This window comes from Mytilus californianus, unplaced genomic scaffold, assembly GCF_021869535.1.
Source record: "Mytilus californianus isolate M0D057914Y unplaced genomic scaffold, xbMytCali1.0.p SCAF_2, whole genome shotgun sequence".
In the NCBI taxonomy this organism is placed as follows: Eukaryota; Metazoa; Mollusca; class Bivalvia; order Mytilida; family Mytilidae; genus Mytilus; species Mytilus californianus.
The window spans coordinates 39,445,076-39,466,007 of NW_026262668.1; the positions used below are offsets into that span (position 1 = coordinate 39,445,076).

Below are 20,932 nucleotides of genomic sequence, written 5' to 3' on the forward strand. Positions count from 1 at the left end.
ACTTTGTCCACATTGAGGTCAAAAGGGTCCAAAATTAAACTTTGTTTGATTTCATCAAAAATTGAATTATTGGGGTTCTTTGATATGCCGAATCTAACCGTGTATTTAGATTCTTAATTTTTGGTTCCGTTTTCAAATTGGTCTACATTAAGGTCCAAAGGGTCCAAAATTAAACTTAGTTTGATTTTAACAAAAATTGAATTCTTAGGGTTCTTTGATATGCTGAATCTAAACATGTATTTAGATTTTTGATTATGGGCCCAGTTTTCAAGTTGGTCCAAATCGGGGTCCAAAATTAAACTTTGTTTGATTTCAACAAAAATTGAATATATGGGGTTCTTTGATATGCTGAATCTAACCATGTATTTAGATTTTTGATTTTTGGGCCCCGTTATCAACTTTGTCCACATTGAGGTCAAAAGGGTCCAAAATTAAACTTTGTTTGATTTCATCAAAAATTGAATTCTTGGGGTTCTTTGATATGCTGAATCTAACCATGTATTTAGATTTTGGATATTGGACCATAATAGGTGAATGTCCAATTTAAAATTTTTAAGTTCTTAGACCACATTCAATCTGTGTTAGAAACCTATGCTGTGTCAAATATTTAATCACAATCCAAATCCAAAGCTGTATCAAGCTTGAATGTTGTGTCCATACTTCCCCCAACTGTTCAGGGTTCGACCTCTGCGGTCGTATCAAGCTGCGCCCTGCGGAGCATTTTATTTCTAAATGCCTTCACATATCAAACTGATTGTCAGTATGTGTGCTACTATCATGACTATGATGAGTTACAGAAAGTGTTAAAGTTTGGTTCTGCTCCGCAGATGTTTGCCGAAATTACAGGTTTTGGATTTTGAAAATTTCATGGAAATAACAGCTATACAGAGTTTTTACTAAGCACCTTCACATACCGAGCTGATTTTTAGTATGGGAGTCAAATATGATGAGTTACAGATGGAGTTAACATTTGGTTTCCCTCATCTGATTTTTGCGGAAATTACAGGCTTTTTGACTTTGAAAATTTTGTGAAAATAATAGTTATATGGATTTTTTTTCTAATTGCCTTGACATATATTGAGCTGATTTTTAGTGTGTGATTCAACTATGATGAGTTACAGATCAAGTTTATGCTTGGTTCTGCTCTGCTGATTTTTGCCAAAATTACTGGCTTAATTTGCATGGACTTTGAAAATTTTGTGAAAATAACAGTTATATGGACATTTTTTGGTAAGTGCCTACACATATCGAGCTGATTTTTAGTTTGTGTGTCTACTATTATGATGACTGACATATCGAGTTCAGTTTGATTCTGCCTCCATGAGTTTTGCTGAAATTACGGTCTTTGGACTTTGAAAATTTTGTGAAAATAACAGCTATACAGACTTTCATTCTCAAATTTCCAATCCTAAGTTATAGCTTCAAGCTTTTCTTGTGTCGTTCTGACACATGTAGTTGTACCTTAAATTGATAAGATAATTTGAATAAAAAATAACAGGTTGTGATCAGTCACCCGAATTGGTTATGATAGCCTTGTTAAGGATATAATACCCAAAACGAAAAATAATTTTACAGTGCAAAAAATCTTAATTTTAGATTTTAAGGAAAATAATTTTTTTATCAAAAAAGTGCAAATGATTACATAAAAGACAACAACAGTCAACTTTTGGTGAACAACTCTTCTGGAAATATGTTTGTTTATGAGATTGAATCCTCAGAGGATTGACATTTCTGAGGGATCAAACTAGCGATTTAGTCAGTTTCTGGAAAAATCATTAACCAAAAGTTGCTACTAATGATCTGTACATATGCACTAAAGAATAATTTTGCTGAAATTCAAAATTATAAGATTGTTTGCAAAATTATTTCCCAAATGAGTTATTATATATATATATATGAACAAACTTATTTGGTTGACTGGTCCCAAACTGATGAAGGCAGTAAGGACATACATTGTAAGTGGAAATACCCTACATAGATAAAGAAGATGTGGTATGAGTGCCAATGAGACAACTCTCCATCCAAGTCAAAATTTATAAAAGTAAACCATTATAGGTCAAAGTACGGTCTTCATCACGGAGCCTTGGCTCACACCGAATAGCAAGCTATAAAGGGCCCCAAAATTTACTAGTGTAAAACCATTCAAACGGGAATAATCACTGGCTTCTTGCTGAAAACTGAACAAAACATGACCATGATGACCAGATTTACAAAAATATGATTGTCACTTCGCAATTTCAATGAAAAGATAGCTTCAACAATGTTCAACGAGCAATTTGAACTATACTTTAAATACATTTGATTTATACATGTAAATGCATTTCATAGTCATTTCAGTCTACTTGTCTAAGACACAGTCTCGATTGTTTGTTGTAGAAAAATTTATTACAATGGATGGAGATTACAGTATCAGAACCAGAGAAAAGAACTGTTACTTCTATGAAAGTTCAGGATACATTTTATGTTTATCTTATTGAGACAAGGTAAGATCAGTTATTCCAAAGGTTTAAGAAACAGTAGTCATAGTTAGTTTATATTTGTTGAAAATGTAAGTTTACAGTATAAGTAAAGTCATACATGTATTACTCATTCCTATAGATTTCTTTATGCAAACATTAAGATGTGGGACTAGTCAGACAGTTATCAGAGTATAATTAATACCTGCTGTGATATTACCTGTGCAATACCTGAAAGTCGTAAATCAATCTGTACCTGCTTGAATAAATTTTAATTTTTAGTAATTATGAAGGATAGATACTTCCAAAATATTGTATTGTCTTTAACTTGTTTAATAAAGAAAATTATAATAAAAAAATCCAAAATCAAATCTGGAATCAAATTTTATTTCAGCTCGTGAACTGGCCTCATATAAATTACAACTTTCAAAAATATTTTTGTTAACCCTAAATATATCATGATATTAGAAATGGAAACATTTCATCTGGGCCATTTTAAAATTTTTGTTGAATTGGATAACGATTATATAAATTTCATTGTGTTTTATAGAAGCTTCATTACTTTAATTATTACAATCAAGACTTATTTCCATAATTATGTGCCTTTTATACATCGAAAATGTTCATTTGAAAGAAGTTGTCATCATCATTGAGACATTTAAGGAAATTTGATTTATTAAATTATAGTTTATACACGACACAATGTATCTTCTATCTAAGAGTTAAGAAGCCTCCGTCAATCTATTTTTATACGACCGTCGTCGTCGCCGTCCGAAGACACATTGGTTTTCGCACTATAACTTTAGTTTAAGTGAATGGATCTCTATGAAATTTTACCATAAGGTTAAATACCACAAAAGGAAGGTTGGGATTGATTTTGGGGGTTGTGGAACCAACAGTTAAGGAATTAGGGGCCAAAAATAAGCATTTTCTAGTTTCCAGACAATAACTTGTGGAACGGTGTATGGATCTCTCTGAAATTAGACCACAAGTTTCCATACCACAAAGGGATGGTTAGGATTTGCTTTGGGGGGTTATGGCTCAAACCGTTTAGGAATTAGGGGCAAAAAAGGGGGAAAAACAAGTTAGTCCTGGATAATGGACAAATACTTTAGTACAAAACATAATTTAAAGCAGTGTAAGGGAGATAAATCAAATACATCATTTGAATTACCTCCCTTACACTGCTTTTAAATTATGTATAAAGTAATGGTTAATGAACAATTAAGACAATTTTAAAGCAGTGTAAGGGAGGTAATCCATATACAACGTTTTGATTACTTCCCTTACACTGCTTTTAAATTATGTTTAAAGAAATGCATGTTTATAAAGGAAGACCAGTAAAAATATCTGCAAATGTTGCATCTTTTTTTTTTTACAAAAAAATCCATATGAAAGATTTGACACCATATTTCAAATTCTATTATAAAATAGATTAAGTTAGCCCAATGGTAAATTTAAATGGGTATTTTTGGTTGCAAAATTCATTGGAAATTTGAATTGAGATTATGACCATATCTTGAGGGAAAGAATTTTTTGGGGGAAAAAAGGGGGGAGGGGGGTAAAAAGAAATTGTGGGGGGTCAATTTTTTCTCATTTCAGATTTCAGAAATTAAAAAGAATTATTCTTCAAATATTATTTTTTTCTTCAAATTTCAAATATTAAAAGATATCAAGAAGTAATCTTTAATTGCACAGTATGGCGCATTAGATTTGTAAAATCTTTGACCACATTTATTTTTTTGTTATGCCGAATCTAACCGTGTATTTAGATTTTTAATTTTGGGTCCAGTTTTCAAATTGGTCTACATTAAGGTCCAAAGTGTCCAAAATTAAACTTAGTTTGATTTTAAGAAAAATTGAATATATGGGGTTCTTTGATAAGCTGCATCTAAAATATATTTAGATTTTTGATTTTGGGCCCAGTTTTCAAGTTGGTCCAAATTGGGGTCCAAAATTAAACTTTGTTTGATTTCAACAAAAATTGAATATATGGAGTTCTTTGATATGCTGAATCTAACCATGTATTTAGATTTTTTATTTGTGGGCCCCACTATCAAATTGGTTCATTTTGAGGTCAAAAGGGTCCAAAATTTCATCAAAAATTGAATTATTGGGGTTCTTTGATATGCCAAATCTAACCGTGTATTTAGATTTTTAATTTTGGGTCCTGTTTTTTAAATTGGTCTACATTAAGGTCCAAAGGGTCCAAAATTAAACTTAGTTTGATTTTAACAAAAATTGAATTCTTGGGGTTCTTTGATATGCTGAATCTAAACATGTGTTTAGATTTTTGATTATGGGCCCAGTTTTCAAGTTGGTCCAAGTTGGGGTCCAAAATTAAACTTTGTTTGATTTCAGCAAAAATTGAATATATGGGGTTCTTTGATATGCTGAATCTAACCATGTATTTAGATTTTTTATTTGTGGTCCCCGCTATCAAATTGGTTCGTATTGAGGTCAAAAGGGTCCAAAATTAAACTTTGTTTGATTTCATCAAAAATTGAATTATTGGGGTTCTTTGATATGCCAAATCTAACCGTGAATTTAGATTTTTAATTTTGGGTCCTGTTTTTTAAATTGGTCTACATTAAGGTCCAAAGGGTCCAAAATTAAACTTAGTTTGATTTTAACAAAAATTGAATTCTTGGGGTTCTTTGATATGCTGAATCTAAACATGTGTTTAGATTTTTGATTATGGGCCCAGTTTTCAAGTTGGTCCAAGTTGGGGTCCAAAATTAAGCTTTGTTTCAGATTTCAACAAAAATTGAATATATGGGGTTCTTTGATATGCTGAATCTAACCATGCATTTTGATTTTTGGGCCCCGTTATCAAATTGGTCCACATTGAGGTCAAAAGGGTCCAAAATTAAACTTTGTTTGATTTAATCAAAAATTGAATTCTTTGGATTCTTTGATATGCTGAATCTAACAATGTATTTAGATTTTGGATATTGAACCATAATAGGTAAATTAAAATTTTTTAAGTTCTTAGACCACATTCATTCTGTGTCAGAAACCTATGCTGTGTCAAATATTTAATCACAATCCAAATTCAGGGCTGTATCAAGCTTGAATGTTGTGTCCATACTTGCCCCAACTGTTCAGGGTTCGACTTCTGGGGTCGTATCAAGCTGCGCCCAGCAGAGCATTTTATTAGATTCTATTATTGTTTACTCCGGTACCAGTCTTGTATTACAACTCCAGTTTCTGGTGCATGTCAAAACATGGCGTGAAATAAAATAGTCCATTTTTTTCTGAATTTTTTTCTGGACTCAATTTTTTCTGTTTGATTAAAAGTTTATGCTGAGTTGAAACATATATTTAGATTTAAAAAAAATCTTGCATCTTTTTGGGGATATCAAACCAGGAAAGTGGAAGGATATCATATTTACTGGAAGTGGTGCGGCCTAGTAAAAACAGCAAACAGAAAGTAGAAAAAAATAGTTTTGACTTCAGGGTTACATAACTTTTTATTCTTCGGGGCATGACCCACTTTTTTTTCGATTAAATCACAATTTCACATTACTACATACATGATATGCACATGAAAAAAAATTTCTATGTAGCATTTTATTTTAAATTTTTTTTCAAAGATCAGCTGTTTTGCATGTAAGCCTATCATGCCTATGGAGCAGTCAATTACAAGACTGCAACCTGCATAGGGGAATTTTTTCCTATGTTCACTGCAAGGAAGTAGCTCATGTGGACTTAAGTGTCCAGAATGACAAAACATCATGATTTAAGTACTTTTTAAGAAATAAAAATCATGGGGTATCAAGTTACACTGAAAAAAACTGAAATTATGTAATAATTATGATTTTTTTATACAAGACACCATACAAAAGTATAAAAAGATATAAAGCACAACAGTTTGAGGTAAATTGAGATTCTGGTAGTATTACATATATGATTTTCAATTAAAAAGAACATAGAAAGATTTTTCCTCCATGAAAACTTCTTCTTGTGATGAAAATTCTAGTTGAGCAGTTTCATTGAAAATCAGTGTAAAGTTGAATAGACAGCTTGATACAAAAGTAATCTTTATATGACCGCAAAAATTTAGCGGTCGTATATTGGTATCATGTCGTTGTCGTCATCGTCGTTGTCTGAAGACACATTGGTTTCCGGACAAGAACTTTTATTTAAGTGTATGGATTTCTATGAAATTTTACCATAAGGTTTATGACCACAAAAGGAAGGTTGGGATTGATTTTAGGGGTTACGGTCCTTATAGTTCAGGAATTAGGGGCCAAAATGGGGCCCAAATAAGAATTTTTCTAGTTTCCAGACAATAACTTGTGAAATGGTGCATGGATCTCTCTGAAATTATACCACAAGTTACCATATCACAAAGGGATGGTAAGAATTTGCTTTGGGGGGTTATGGCTCAAACTGTTTAGGAATAGGGGCAAAAAAGTGGGAAAAACAAGGGTTTCCAGGTTAATGGACAATTACTTAAGTACAAAACATAATTTTAAAGCAGTGTAAGGGAAGCAATTCAAACACATATTGTCAAATTACCTCCCTTACACAAGACACATTGGTTTTCGCACTCTTAACTTTAGTTTAAGTGAATGGATCTCTATGAAATTTTACCATAAGGTTTAATACCACAAAAGGAAGGTTGGGATTGATTTTGGGGGTTATGGTACCAACAGTTAAGGAATTAGGGGCCAAAAAGAGGCCAAAAATAAGCATTTTTGTAACTTCCAGACATAACTTGTGTGTTAGAGTATGGATCTCTCTGACATTGTACCACAAGGTTCCATATCACAAAGGGAAGGCTGGGATTGATTTTGGGGGTAATTGCCTCAAATTTTAGTAATTAGGGGCAAAAAAAGGGGCAAAAAACAAGCATTTTTCTAGTTTCATGACAATAACTTGTGTGTAAGTGTATGGATCTCTCTGAAATTGTACTACAAGGTTCCATATCACAAAGGGAAAGCTGGAATTGAGTTTGGGGGTAATTGCCCTAAACGTTTAGGAATAAGGGGCCAAAAAGGGGCCAAAAATAAGCATTTTTCTAGTTTCCAGACAATTACTTGTGTTCAAGTGTATGGATCTCTCTGAAATTGTACTGCAAGGTACCATACCACAAACGGAAGGCTGGGATTGATGTTGGGGGTAATTGCCTCAATATTTTTGGAATTAGGGCCCAAAAAGGGGCAAAAACAAGCATTTTTCTAGTTTCAAGACAATAACTTGTGTGTAAGTGTATGGATCTTTCTGAAATTGTACTACAAGGTTCCATATCACAAAGAGAAAGCTGGTATTGAGTTTGGGGGTAATTGTCCAAAACATTTAGGAATTTGGGGCCAAAAAGGGGCCAAAAATAAGCATTTTTCTAGTTTCCAGACAATAACTTGTGTTCAAGTGTATGGATCTCTGTGAAATTGTACTGCAAGGAACCATACCACAAAGGGAAAGCTGGGATTGATTTTGGGGGTAATTTCCTCAAAATTTTAGGAATTAGGGACCAAAAAGGGGCAAAAAACAAGCATTTTTCTAGTTTCAGGACAATAACTTGTGTGTAAGTGTATGGATCTTTATGAAATTGTACTACAAGGTTCCATATCACATAGGGAAAGCTGGGTTTGAGTTTGGCGGTAATTGCCCTAAACGTTTAGGAATTTGGGACCAAAAAGGAGCCTAAAAACAAGCATTTTTCTAGTTTCCAGACAATAACTTGTGTTCAAGTGTATGGATCTCTCTGAAATTGTACTGCAAGGTACCATACCACCATGGGAAGGCTGGGATGATTTTGGGGGTAATTGCCTCAATATTTTAGGAATTTGGGGCCAAAAAGGGACAAAAACAAGCATTTTTCTAGTTTCAGGACAATAACTTGTGTGTAAGTGTATGGATCTCTCTGAAATTGTACTGCAAGGTTCCATATCACAAAGGGAAAGCTGGAATTGAGTTTGGGGGTCATTTCCCAAAACGTTTAGGAATTTGGGGCCAAAAAGGGGCCAAAAATAAGCATTTTGTTAGTTTCCAGACAATAACTTGTGTTCAAGTGTATGGATCTCTCTGAAATTGTACTGCAAGGTACCATACCACAAAGGGAAAGCTGGGATTGATTTTGGGGGTGATGAATCATAAGAGGGTTCAAAAAATTTGGGGGAGGTTTTTTTTTTCCCTTTTTTTCCTTTTTTTTTCTTTAAAATTTTCCATTTTAAATTGGTTATTTCTGATTTATATATAAAAGCAAATAATAATGATATGGTTTCAATAGGTAAATTCAAAATTTTTAAGTTCTTAAACCACATTCATTCTGTGTCAGAAACCTATGCTGTGTCAAATATTTAATCACAATTCAAATTCAGTGCTGTATCAAGCTTGAATGTTGTGTCCATACTTGCCCCAACTGTTCAGGGTTCGACCTCTGCGGTCGTATCAAGCTGCGCCCAGCGGAGCATTTTATTCTAGTTTCCAGACAGTAACTTGTGATTAAGTGTATGGATCTCTCTGAAATTGTACTACAAGGTTCCATACTACAAAGGAAAGACTGTAATTGAGTTTGATGGTAAATGCTAAAAGGGGAATTTAAAAAGTTTGGGGGGAAAGGGGGGGGTTTCCAATTTTTTTTAAAAGGGTTTATATTTTTTTTTCAAAATTTTCAAAATTTCAAATTTTTGAAAAGTTTCAAGAAGAAATCTTCAATTGCACAGTATTGTGCATTAGACTTGTTAGATCTTTGACCACATTTATTTTGTGTAAGAAACCTATATTATGTCCAAAATTTGATCACAATCCAAATTCAGATAGTATTAAGCTTGAATATTGTGTCAGAATTTGCCCCAACTGTGCAGGGTGCGACCACTGCGGTCATATCAGGCTGTGCTCAGCGAAGCATTTTATTTTCTTCAGGGTTATTATTATTTTTATGGCTCAATTGTTGACATTTAGGTAGAATATATATAAAATGAACTTTTGGTGAAAAGATTTTCACAAAATGTTCACTTTACAAGAGTCTATGACTTCTTTTCCTGTCTGCGGCACTGCATGGTCAATTGAAATTTCCATATTTGGGTTAAAAATTTGTTTAAAAAGTAGAATTTTTCTTATACTATCCATGATGACTAAGATTTTTGTGCTTAGGTGTGACAAGTAATCAATATTCTTATCAAAAACACCAACTTGAATATTCATTTTGTTTATTCTAGGATTTTATTGCAAATTTTATATGCATATAGGGGTGTGAAGTACAGCCCAAAAACCATCATATAGTAGGCATGTATAAAGACATGTATTGTCAAAAAAGAGAAAGGTATAGTCTTTCTTGTCTTTAGATAGTTGTATTGCAACAAATTCTTCAATATGAAAAAGTTATGGGGTAGTTTTTCAATTTGAACAAGAGGCCCACTTGGATAGATTTCATGGAAAACCGGGGTGGGGTAAAATATTGAATGTGGTTCGATCAAAGGGAAGGAAAAAAATTAAAATAATAAATAACAATTCTCTTCTAGCTTCACAGTATCCAAATGATTAGTTAACATTCATAAAGATAAACTAGAATGAGATTTACAGATCATTTGATAGGCATGACTTATTTCCAAATTTTGCCTTGTTTCAGAAAAGGGTACTCCTTTAATAATGGGATAATTTTTAATAATACAACTAAACAGTTCTTTTAATGGCATTCTTTATGTTCAAATATGGCTACTTAATGAAACAAAATAAATGATTTATTTTTTTAAGACATGTCATTATAGTTATAGGTACCAGTCTTGTATTACAACTCCAGTTTCTGGTGCATGTCAAAACATGGCGTGAAATAAAATAGTCCATTTTTTTCTGGACTCAATTTTTTCTATTTGATTAAAAGTTTATGCTGAGTTGAAACATAGATTTAGATTTAAAAAAAATCTTGCATCTTTTTGGGGATATCAAACCAGGAAAGTGGAAGGATATCATGTTTACTGGAAGTGGTGTGGCCTAGTAAAAACAGCAAACAGGAAGTAGAAAAAAATAGTTTTGACTTCAGGGTTACATAACTTTTTATTCTTTGTGGCATGACCCACATTTTATGCCCCCGCCGTAGCGGTGGGGGCATTAAGTTTTACCCTTGTCCGTCTGTATGTACATCCGTCCGTCCGTACGTCCCAAAATTGGTTTCCGTTCTCTAACTTGAGTTTGCCTCAACCAAATGTTATGAAACTTATACACAATGCTTATTACCACAAAACACAGATCAAATTTAAATTTTGGTGGCGTCACTTAAACAGTTCTTGAGTTATGCCCCTTTATAAATGGAAAAAATTGCAAAATATTTAGTTTCCGTTCTCTAACTTAAGTTTGCCTCAACCAAATGTTATGAAACTTATACACAATGCTTATTACCACAAAACACAGATCAAGTTTGAATTTTGGTGGTGTCACTTTAACAGATCTAGAGTTATGCCCCTTTATAAATGGAAAAATTGCAAAATTTTATTTTCTTCTTAATATCAAGTAATTTTTAAAATTTGAGTTATCTTCCTTTGTCCATGATTATAGTTGAATCAACTACAATCAATGCTTTATACAATGCAATGTTTAATTTTGACTTCCACTGATAAAACACAGATCAAGTTGAATTTGGGTAGTGTCACTTTAACCATTATTGAGTTATGCCCCTTTATAAATCGAAAGATTGCAAAATTTTTAGTTTCCATTCGGTAACTTAAGTTTGCCCAATCCAAACGTTATGAAACCTATACACAATATTCATTACCACAAAACTAAGATCAAGTACAAATTTTTTGTTTCTGTTTTCTAACTTTAGTTTGCCTCAACCAAATGTTATGAAACTTAAACACAATGCTTATTACTACATAATACGATTAAGTACGAAATTTGGTGGCGATACTTTTACCATTCTTGAGTTATGTCCCTCTTTAAACATAAAAATTGCTGAATTTTTCGTTTCCGTTCTCTAACTTTAGTTTGTCTCAACCAAATGTTATAAAACTTATACACAATCATTCTAGAGTAATGCGTGTTTACAAATAGAAAAATTGCTGAACTTTTAGTTTCTGTTCTCTACTTAAGTTAGCCTCAACCAAATGTTATGAGACTTACACACAATGCTTATTACCACAAAACTCAGATCAAGTTCAAATTTGGGTAGCGTCACTTTTACCGTTCTTCAGTTATGTCCCTTTATATCTATATGATATGCAAGCGGGGGCATCATCTGTGTCCACATGTGGACACTATCCACATTTATTTTTCGTTTAAATCAAAAGTTCACATTACTGCATACATGATATGCACATGAAAAAAAATTTCTATGTAGCATTTTATTTAAAAAAAATTTCAAAGATCAGCTGTTTTGCATGCAAGCTTATGGAGCAGTCAATTACAAGACTACAACCTTAGAGGGGGTATGTGTTTTGATGACCTGGTTATCAGATTTACAAACTTACCTACACGTGTATATCATATGTTACATGTATGATATGTTTTTTAATCAGCTATTATTTCCCTGAAATCGAACTTAATAATCTACACATATTGTTAATCTACAACATTTCATATGAATTTATTTAATCTTTTAACGTTAATGGACATTTATTCTTTGATTGTGAAGACTGTGTCAGCTCTTTTATTCATGTGTCGATGTGCGTCCTAAATGAACTCCGTATGATCCGTAATTTGGAGAAATGGGCTTTGACAAGACTCTGCTCTAAGTCTGAGCTAAGTAGAAATAACATTCGTTTCCCATTAACACCCGTAGATCCTCGTAGGATGGCTCTATTTCGTATTATTGGAATTCCAGGGCCGATATCTTTGAGATCAGCCATGACAGCATGTACAATTCACTAGACACGCCCACTGATTTGAATATGAGTGCGCTATCCCAAGATGCATCAATGCAAACATTAATCAGGATCGGATTGTTGTTCGCGTTAACTTGGTGTTAAAGCTATCGTGGTATATCTATAACTTTCAACAGAACATGATTTCTTTGAACAATAAAGTTACTGACAATCTTAAAATTTCTTATAATAGTAACAACTTTTAATCGTAGTCATAATCTTCTACGGCATCGTTGGTTTAAGTCAGCAAGTCCTTCCAAACACGATCAACACTAGTCCAGTGTCTCGACGATTCCACATTCAACAGGGTATCAGTCAACACCACCTTCGGCAACTCTTAGACCATACACAATTGGGGTTTACCATACTACTGCAGCAGGGAGTGAAGAACAGCACGGAGATTCGAGGACACAAATGGGATATACATATATACGTCTGCACTACTTTTAAAAGGATATGCAAATGAATATCTTTTATTGGTGAAAACTCTACCTTTTTAATTCAAGGAATCATACTCCCCCAATTCAATAATACTTCAGATTGGTTCATTACTGCTGCAATCTTTACACCTGCCGGGATCTCCCCAAGTGAACATTGCATGAGTATAAGTAATAATTATGTATTTTAAGGTACTGTGGATTCATTAATATTCGTTGGATACCAATTTTCGTGGATTTCGTTGGTACAGGGGAACCACAAATTTAAATGCTCAACGTATTACAAATTTTCTAAAGGAATGTATGCAGACTTTGCAAAAACCACGAAATTAAATATCCACGAAAATGCAAGTTTTCCTCAATCCACGAAAATTGGTACCCACGAAATTAAATGAATCCGCAGTATTATATTTACTCCGCTGGGATCTCCCCAGGTAATCTATTCTCTTTATTATATATTGCACTACACCTGCCGGGATCTCCCCAAGTAAAAGTTTTTGTATACTCCGCTGGGATCTCCTTGTAGTCTCTTAGGCCTGCTGGGATCTCCCCCGGTCTTTTGTTCTCTTTATTCTCTATTGCACTACACCTGCCAGGATCTCCCCAGGTGAAAGTTTTGTTTACTCCACTGGGATCTCCCCGGTGTCTCTTAGGCCTGCTTAGTTCTACCCAGGTTTATTCTATATTGCTCTACACCTACCGGGATCACCCCAGGTGAAATTTAATACAAGATAAGTAATAAGTATGTATTTAAATTAATTCTTTTTATTCCGCTGGGATCTCCCGGGAGTCTCTTAGGCCTGCTGGGTTCTCCCCAGGTCGTTTATTCTCTTTATTCTATATTGCTCTACACCTGCCGGGATCTCCCCAGGTGAACATTTCATACAGTATAAGTAATAATTATGTATTTATATGTATTATATTTAACTCCGCTGGGATCTCCCCAGAGTCTCGTAGGCCTGCTGGGAGCTCCTCAGGTCGTTTATTCTCTTTATTATATTGCACAACACCTGCGGGGATCTCCCCAGATGAAAGTTTTGTGTACTCCGCTGGGATCTCCCCGGAGTCTCTTAGGCCTGCTGGGATCTCCCCAGGTAATCTATTCTCTTTACTATATATTGCACTACTCCTGCCGGGATCTCCCCAAGTAAAAGTTTTTGTATACTCCGCTGGGATCTCCCTGTAGTCTCTTAGGCCTGCTGGGATCTCCCCAGGTCTTTTGTTCTCTTTATTCTCTATTGCACTACACCTGCCGGGATCTCCCCAGGTGAAAGTTTTGTTTACTCCGCTGGGATCTCCCCGGAGTCTCATAGGCCTGATGGGATCTCCCCAGGTCATTTATTCTTTTTATTCTATATTGCTTTACACCTGCCGGGATCTCCCCAGGTAATTATTAATTTTTACTCTGCTGGGATCTCCCCGGATTCTCTTAGGCCTGCTGGGATCTACCCAGGTCGTTTTTTCTTTTTATTCTATATTGCTCTACACCTGCCGGGATCTCCCCAAGGGGTTCTAACCTTGTATTACTATTTTGGATATTGGGCCCCATTTTTAAATTGGTCTACATTGAGGTCCAAAGGGTCCAAAATTAAACTAGTTTGATTTCATCAAAAACTGAATTATAACGGCTCTATGATATGCTGAATCTTACTGTGCATTTAGATTTTTTATATTGGGCCCTGTTTTCACATTTAAATTGAGAATGGAAATGTGGAATGTGTCAAAGAGACAACAACCCGACCATAGAGCAGACAATGGCTGAAGGCCACCAATGGTCTTCAATGCAGCAAGAAACTCCCGCACCCGGAGGCGTCCTTCAGCTGGCCCCTAAACAAATATATATACTAGTTCAGTGATAATGGACTTCATACTAAACTCCAAATTATACACAAGAAACTTAAATTAAAAATGATACAAGACTAACAAAGGCCAGAGGCTCCTGACTTGGGACAGGCGCAAAAATGCGGCGGGGTTAAACATGTTTTTTGAGATCTCAACCCTCCCCCTATACCTCTAGCCAATGTAGAAAAAACAAACGTACAACAGTAGGCACAGTAAAACTCAGTTTAAGAGAAGTCCGAGTCCGATGTCAGAATAGGAAACAAAAGAAAATAAACAAAATGACAATAATACATAAATAACAACAGACTACTAGCAGTTACTGACATGCCAGCTCCAGACCTCAATTAAACTGATTGAAAGATTATGTAATCATCATATGATTATCAGGCACAATCCCTCCTGTTAGGGGTTTAGTATTATACCGTCATAAAATATATGAGAAGAACACAACCTGTGTCATGCCATCAACTGGTTTTAGAATAAATATGTTTAATTCCGATGCAAAGACCCTATAAGTGAATCAATATTAAAGCCAAAATATGCAATCTTTAATGACCTGACAACAGTATCGTAACTATATCCCTTCTTAATAAGTCCGTTTCAAGGTTTTGTTACCGGTAGCTTTTGAGGTGAATACTGACATTTTTGTGCTTTGTAAAGAATATTACCATAAAAAATTGGTCCATATTAAGGTTTGAAGGGTCCAAAATTAAACTGTGTTTGATTTCAACTAAAATTAAATTTGGGTGGTTTTTTACGTGCTGAATATAACCATGTTGTTGTCTAGCTTGCGACTTTTGTCGCAGAAAGCTCGACATAGGGATAGTGATTCGGCGGCGGCGGCGTTAGCTAACTTCTTAAAAGCTTTATATTTTAGAAGGTGGAAGACCTGGATGCTTCATACTTTGTATATGGATGCCTCATGTTACGAAGTTTCCGTCAGTCACATGTCCAATGTCCTTGACCTCATTTTCATGGTTCAGTGACTACTTGAAAAAAAAGTTCAGATTTTTAGTAATGTTAAATTCTCTCTTATTATAAGTAATAGGATAACTATATTTAGTATGTGCGTACCTTGCAAGGTCTTCATGCCTGTCAGACAGTTTTCACTTGACCTCGACCTCATTTCATGGATCAGTGAACAAGGTTAAGTTTTGGTGGTCAAGTCCATATCTCAGATACTATAAGCAATAGGTCTAGTATATTCGGTGTATGGAAGGACTGTAAGGTGTACATGTCCAACTGGCAGGTGTCATCTGACCTTGACCTCATTTTCATGGTTCAGTGGTTATAGTTAAGTTTTTGTGTTTTGGTCTGTTTTTCTTATACTGTATGCAATAGGTCTACTATATTTGGTGTATGGAATGATTGTAAGGTGTACATGTTTAGCTGGCAGGTGTCATCTGACCTTGACCTCATTTTCATGGTTCAGTGGTTATAGTTAAGTTTTTGTGTTTTGGTCCGTTTTTCTTATACTTTATGCAATAGGTCTACTATATTTGGTGTATGGAATGATTGTAAGGTGTACATGTCCAACTGGCAGGTGTCATCTGACTTTGACCTCATTTTCATGCTTCAGTGGTCAAAGTTAAGTTTTTGAGTTTTGGTCTTTTTTCTTATACTATATGCAATAAGTCAACTATATTTGGTGTATGGAAATATTTTATGATGTACATGTCAGTCTCGCAGGTTTTATTTGACCTTGACCTCATTTTCACGGTTCATTGCTCAGTGTTAAGTTTATGTGTTTCAGTCTGTTTTTCTTAAACTATAAGCAATAGGTCAGCTATATTTGTTGTATGGAAGGATTGTAAGCTGTTCATGTCTGCCTGGCATCGTTCATCTGACTTTGACCTCATTTTCACGATTCATTGGTCACCGTCAATGTTTAGTTTTCTTGGTAAAGTCTGTTTCTTAGAAACTATAAGCAATAGGTCAACTATATTTAGTGTATTGAATGATTGTAAGGTGTACATGTATTTCTCGTTTGGTTTATATGACCTTGACTTCTTGGATCATGTTAAGTTTATGTAATAGTTGTAGTAAAGCTTTCATTTAGGACTATCAACATAATATCAATCAATGGTTAGTAAAGAAGGCGAGACATTTCAGCGTGTCCACTCTTGTTAGATTTTGGATATCAGACCATACTAGGTAAATTAAATGTCCCATTTCAAATTTTTAAGGTCTTTGACCACATTTATTTTGTGTCAGAAACCTATATTATGTCAAAAATTTGATCACAATCCAAATTCAGACAGTATCAAGGTTGAATATTGTGTCCAAACTTGCCCCAACTGTTCAGGGTTCGATCTCTGCGGTCGTATCAGGCTGTGCTTGGCGAAGCATTTTATTGGTTATTATCTTGAATATTATTATAGATAGTGATACTCGGTAAACAGCAATAATATTCAGCAAAGTAAGGTCTATAAATAAGTCAAATGACCAAAATTGTCAATGGACCTCTTAAGGAGTTATTGCTCTTTATAGTCAATTTTTAACAATTTTTCCTTAATTTTTGTAATTGTTTACGAAAATCTTCTCCATCTGAAACTACTGAGACAAATTTAACCAAACTTGGCCACAATCATCATTAGGGTATCTACTTTAAAATGTGTGTCCGATGACCCCACCTGCCAACCAACATGGCCAACATGGCTAAAAAAAGAACATAGGGGTAAAATGCAGTTTTTGGCTTAAATCTCTGAAACTAAAGCATTTAGAGCAAATCTGACATGGGGTAAAAATGTTCATCAGGTTAAGATCTATCTGCCCTGAAATTTTCAGACGAATCTAATGTTCAGCAAAGTAAGATCTACAAATAAGTCAACATGACCAAAATTGTCAGTTGACCCGTGAAAAATCTTCTGCTTTTATTTGAACTACTGGGCCAAATTAAACCAAACTTGGCCTTAATCGTTATTAGGGTATCTAATACTATTTATTATTATTTTAACCTTATTTTACATGATTTCCAAAACCACAGTAGATACAGGTGAGCGACACAGGCTCTTGAGAGCCTCTAGTTAAAAGATTTTTGGGCGAAAGTGAAACATCTTCTAACAAAACTCAATTTTAACAACAAGATATCAGTAAAACATATATAGTATTTGGATAGAAAATATCAGATCAGGGATATTATGGTTTTAACTATTTTTTTACAGTTTTAAGTTTTTGCATTTACAAGTCATACTATGTTTCAGAGCAAAAATAAAAATTCTTAGATGTGTATGAATTGTTTATAAAAAAATCGTGAATAGTTATGAATGAAAGCAAAACAATCTCTCAAAACATATTTATCATAAATTTAAAGAAATTAATATAATAGAATAATAAATATATTGTCATAGTTCACATAATGTTTTTTTTTTTTTTTAAATTCCTGGCCACTCAGAAAGTATTTCACAGGAATACTCCAATGGTGCTTGGACAGTGAAGTATAATTGTAACAGGCAATCTGAAGAATAAGGAATATATTTTTGTTGTTAAAAAAAAAAGATTTTGTGGTTTTTACTGTTTCTCAGGTACTATTAGTGATAGGACCACTATATTTGGTGTATGGAATGATTGTAAAATGTACATCAGACCTCATTTTCATAGAACATTGATAATGAGACATTTCAACATGTGCACTCTTGTTACATTTCTTATGAAAAATTCTTTGTATCTTACTTTATACGAATTGCACTTATTTTCATTAGAATTACAGACAACAGTTTGGCATGTAAAGGTGATGGAACAACATCATTATGGAGAAGATATAATGAGTTTGAGTTGTTAAGGAACTACTTGGAATGTACCTATCCTGCACTGGTCATCCCTCCGCTTCCTGAGAAAAAGGTATCAGGTTCATTCATTGTTTTGACTGATGATCAAATTTTTGTGTATATTTTATTGACTGTTTCATAATCATGATAATAAAGTGATAATATGAATGTTAGAGAACAGAGTGACATTGTAATTTATTCTGAATGCTACTGAATTGCATCAAAAATTTTTGTGGAAATTGTGGGATAATGTCACTTTGTCAGTTCCATTTTACAACTTTATTCAATACGTGTACTTTATAATATAAAACAACATAATTTATTTCAATAGGCCACTTTCGAGTTCGTTACATTTCCGTCAAAAACTTTGGTTTTAGTGAACATCATTTGTGCATTTAGGGGCAACATCACTTCCTTCCCATGTTGAAAAAATATGATGCTATATTGTACGAATCATTCGGCAAAATAAAATTCTTATAATTGATAAGCAGCACTGCTGTCATTAGGGAATTGTAATGAAGTACACTGGTCTACGGAACAAACAGTATTTCTAGTTTATCCTGCATAATGACTATCACGAAGATGTTTGATGAACTTTAATAGTGCAGGGATACAGGTTATCCCTGCAGGGATACAGGCTATCCCCTCTATCTGGTAAATGACGTCATAAAGGCGCTCATAATTGAAGAACTTTTCTGGTGAAGGACATAACTCGAAAGTGGTCTATTGAAAAAAATGGATGGAAATTCCCTTTACCTGATTGGGGTTTCATGGATTTAGTTACTCATTTAGCATTTAGTAAAAAATTTCCTGGATCAGGGTCTTTTTCAAACATTTTCACAGACTCAATTTTGTGTACAGGGCTAGTTTTTAGCTCGCCTGGCCCACAGGGCCAAGTGAGCTTTTCTCATCACTTGGCGTCCATCGTCGTCTGTTAACTTTTACAAAAATCTTCTCCTCTGAAACTTCTGGGCCAAATTTAACCAAACTTAGAGACAATCATCATTAGGGTATCTGGTTTGAAAAATGTGTCCGATGACCCAGCATGCCAACCAAGTTGGCTGACATGGCTAAAAATAGATCATAGGGGTAAAATGCAAGTATTGTCTATTGTTTTGAAAACTGTTATAAAGAGAGAAAATCTGACAGGAGCAGAAATTTTCAGAATGTTGAGCACTACCAATTGTTCATATACGTCAAAATTGTCAGACGACTTCTTACAGGAGTTATTGCCCTTAAATGACAAATTTTAGCTTTTTTTTTAATTTTTGCGTATTATCTTGATACCTATAATAGATCATGTAGATAGAGAGAAACTTATAATTACAAAAATGATCAGCAAGACAAGTTCAGAAAAAATTCTGCATAGTCGAAATCGTAAGTCGACTCCTTATTAGAGTTATTGCCCTTTGAAGACGATTTTTACCAATTTTTTGTGTTTTTGCCTTATATCTTAAAAATTATAATAGATAAGTGTCATTTGTTGAATATGCACATAGACCAAGGTGAGCGACACAGGCTCTTTAGAGCCTCTAGTTCTAATTAAGTTGCTAAGTAAGAAATGTATTTGTCTCTCTCGTTTCATTTGATACTGAATGATTTCGTATTTTACGTTTAAGTGCACAGGCACTTGTTTCTGTTAATTGTGGGTTTACTAACTGGATAGTAGTGCCTGTGTTTTAGTGTCTATAAATAAACTTATAAGAATACTTTCACACATGTGCAGTACATAGTAAAGAAAGCACCTGTTTGACTCATGAAAATATTTCTGAACGTTTTCAATAAAGTTGTATCTTTTTAATCGAAATTGTTGTAAGTTTTTAATGAAAAGTTATATCAAATATGACGAAAATACGTTCATACGATGAAACTACGACAAATGAACTGCAAATTGTGATCGTTTGAGAAATATTGAAATTGAAATGACGACTGACTGATTTTACTTGGGAAAATAATTGTATTGGTCAATTATGAGGTTTATTAATAATTAACGGATTAGTGACCCATCTGTATGATCTGATGGCGGTAAGTGGAGTACCTGTAATCATAACTTTCTAACACCTGTTGTGAACGTTAAATAGCTGAGGGTCATAAACCTGTCAGAAACATGAAGACAGGTAGAATTTAAAGTATTTTCATGCAAAAATATTTTTACACTTTCCAATTTAAGTGACGAAATTCTTTTGAAATACTTTCGTCATTTTGAAATCCGTTTCGTAAATGACGAAAATGACGAGCGCTAGCAAAGTCACCATAATTTGGGGAGTTACATATAGAGATTTCACATGGAATTACCCACTCACCAGCATTCAATTCAAGTTGCAACCATGAGTGATATTTAACTGAATCATCTTCTTCTTAAGTGTAACAAGTATTGATACTTTCAAGATTAAGGACTGCTTACAAGATTTGATGATGAAACTAACAGTGTTTTGATTTCTTTTACAGCCATCATACCTTTGGCAAGGAGCACCAACAGATAAATTTGATCCAGAATTTGTTGAAAGACGACGAGCTGCACTTGAGGTATGAACTCATATGCAGGTTTTGTGTTATGCCTTTCACAGCAGCATACTTCTCAGACACAGCCTGAATTCTGGATGAATAAGTTTCCAGTTTTTAAC

At 34.1% G+C, this 20,932-nt stretch overlaps 1 protein-coding gene and 1 long non-coding RNA gene across 2 annotated transcripts in view; both read left to right on the forward strand.

Moving 5' to 3' along the window:
- LOC127727926 (sorting nexin-4-like) overlaps positions 1 to 20,932 on the forward strand; it is a 129,135-nt gene that overhangs the window by 39,755 nt on the left and 68,448 nt on the right. The window contains exons 2-4 of the mRNA XM_052235083.1: positions 2,377 to 2,483; positions 18,243 to 18,381; positions 20,757 to 20,834. Coding sequence (XP_052091043.1) covers positions 2,377 to 2,483; positions 18,243 to 18,381; positions 20,757 to 20,834 — 324 coding nt within the window. The remainder of the gene's footprint in view (positions 1 to 2,376; positions 2,484 to 18,242; positions 18,382 to 20,756; positions 20,835 to 20,932) is intronic.
- Positions 2,797 to 9,038, forward strand: LOC127727942 (uncharacterized). The gene is made up of 3 exons (XR_007993921.1): positions 2,797 to 3,320; positions 7,083 to 7,703; positions 8,026 to 9,038. It is a non-coding gene; the product is annotated as an uncharacterized LOC127727942 (long non-coding RNA).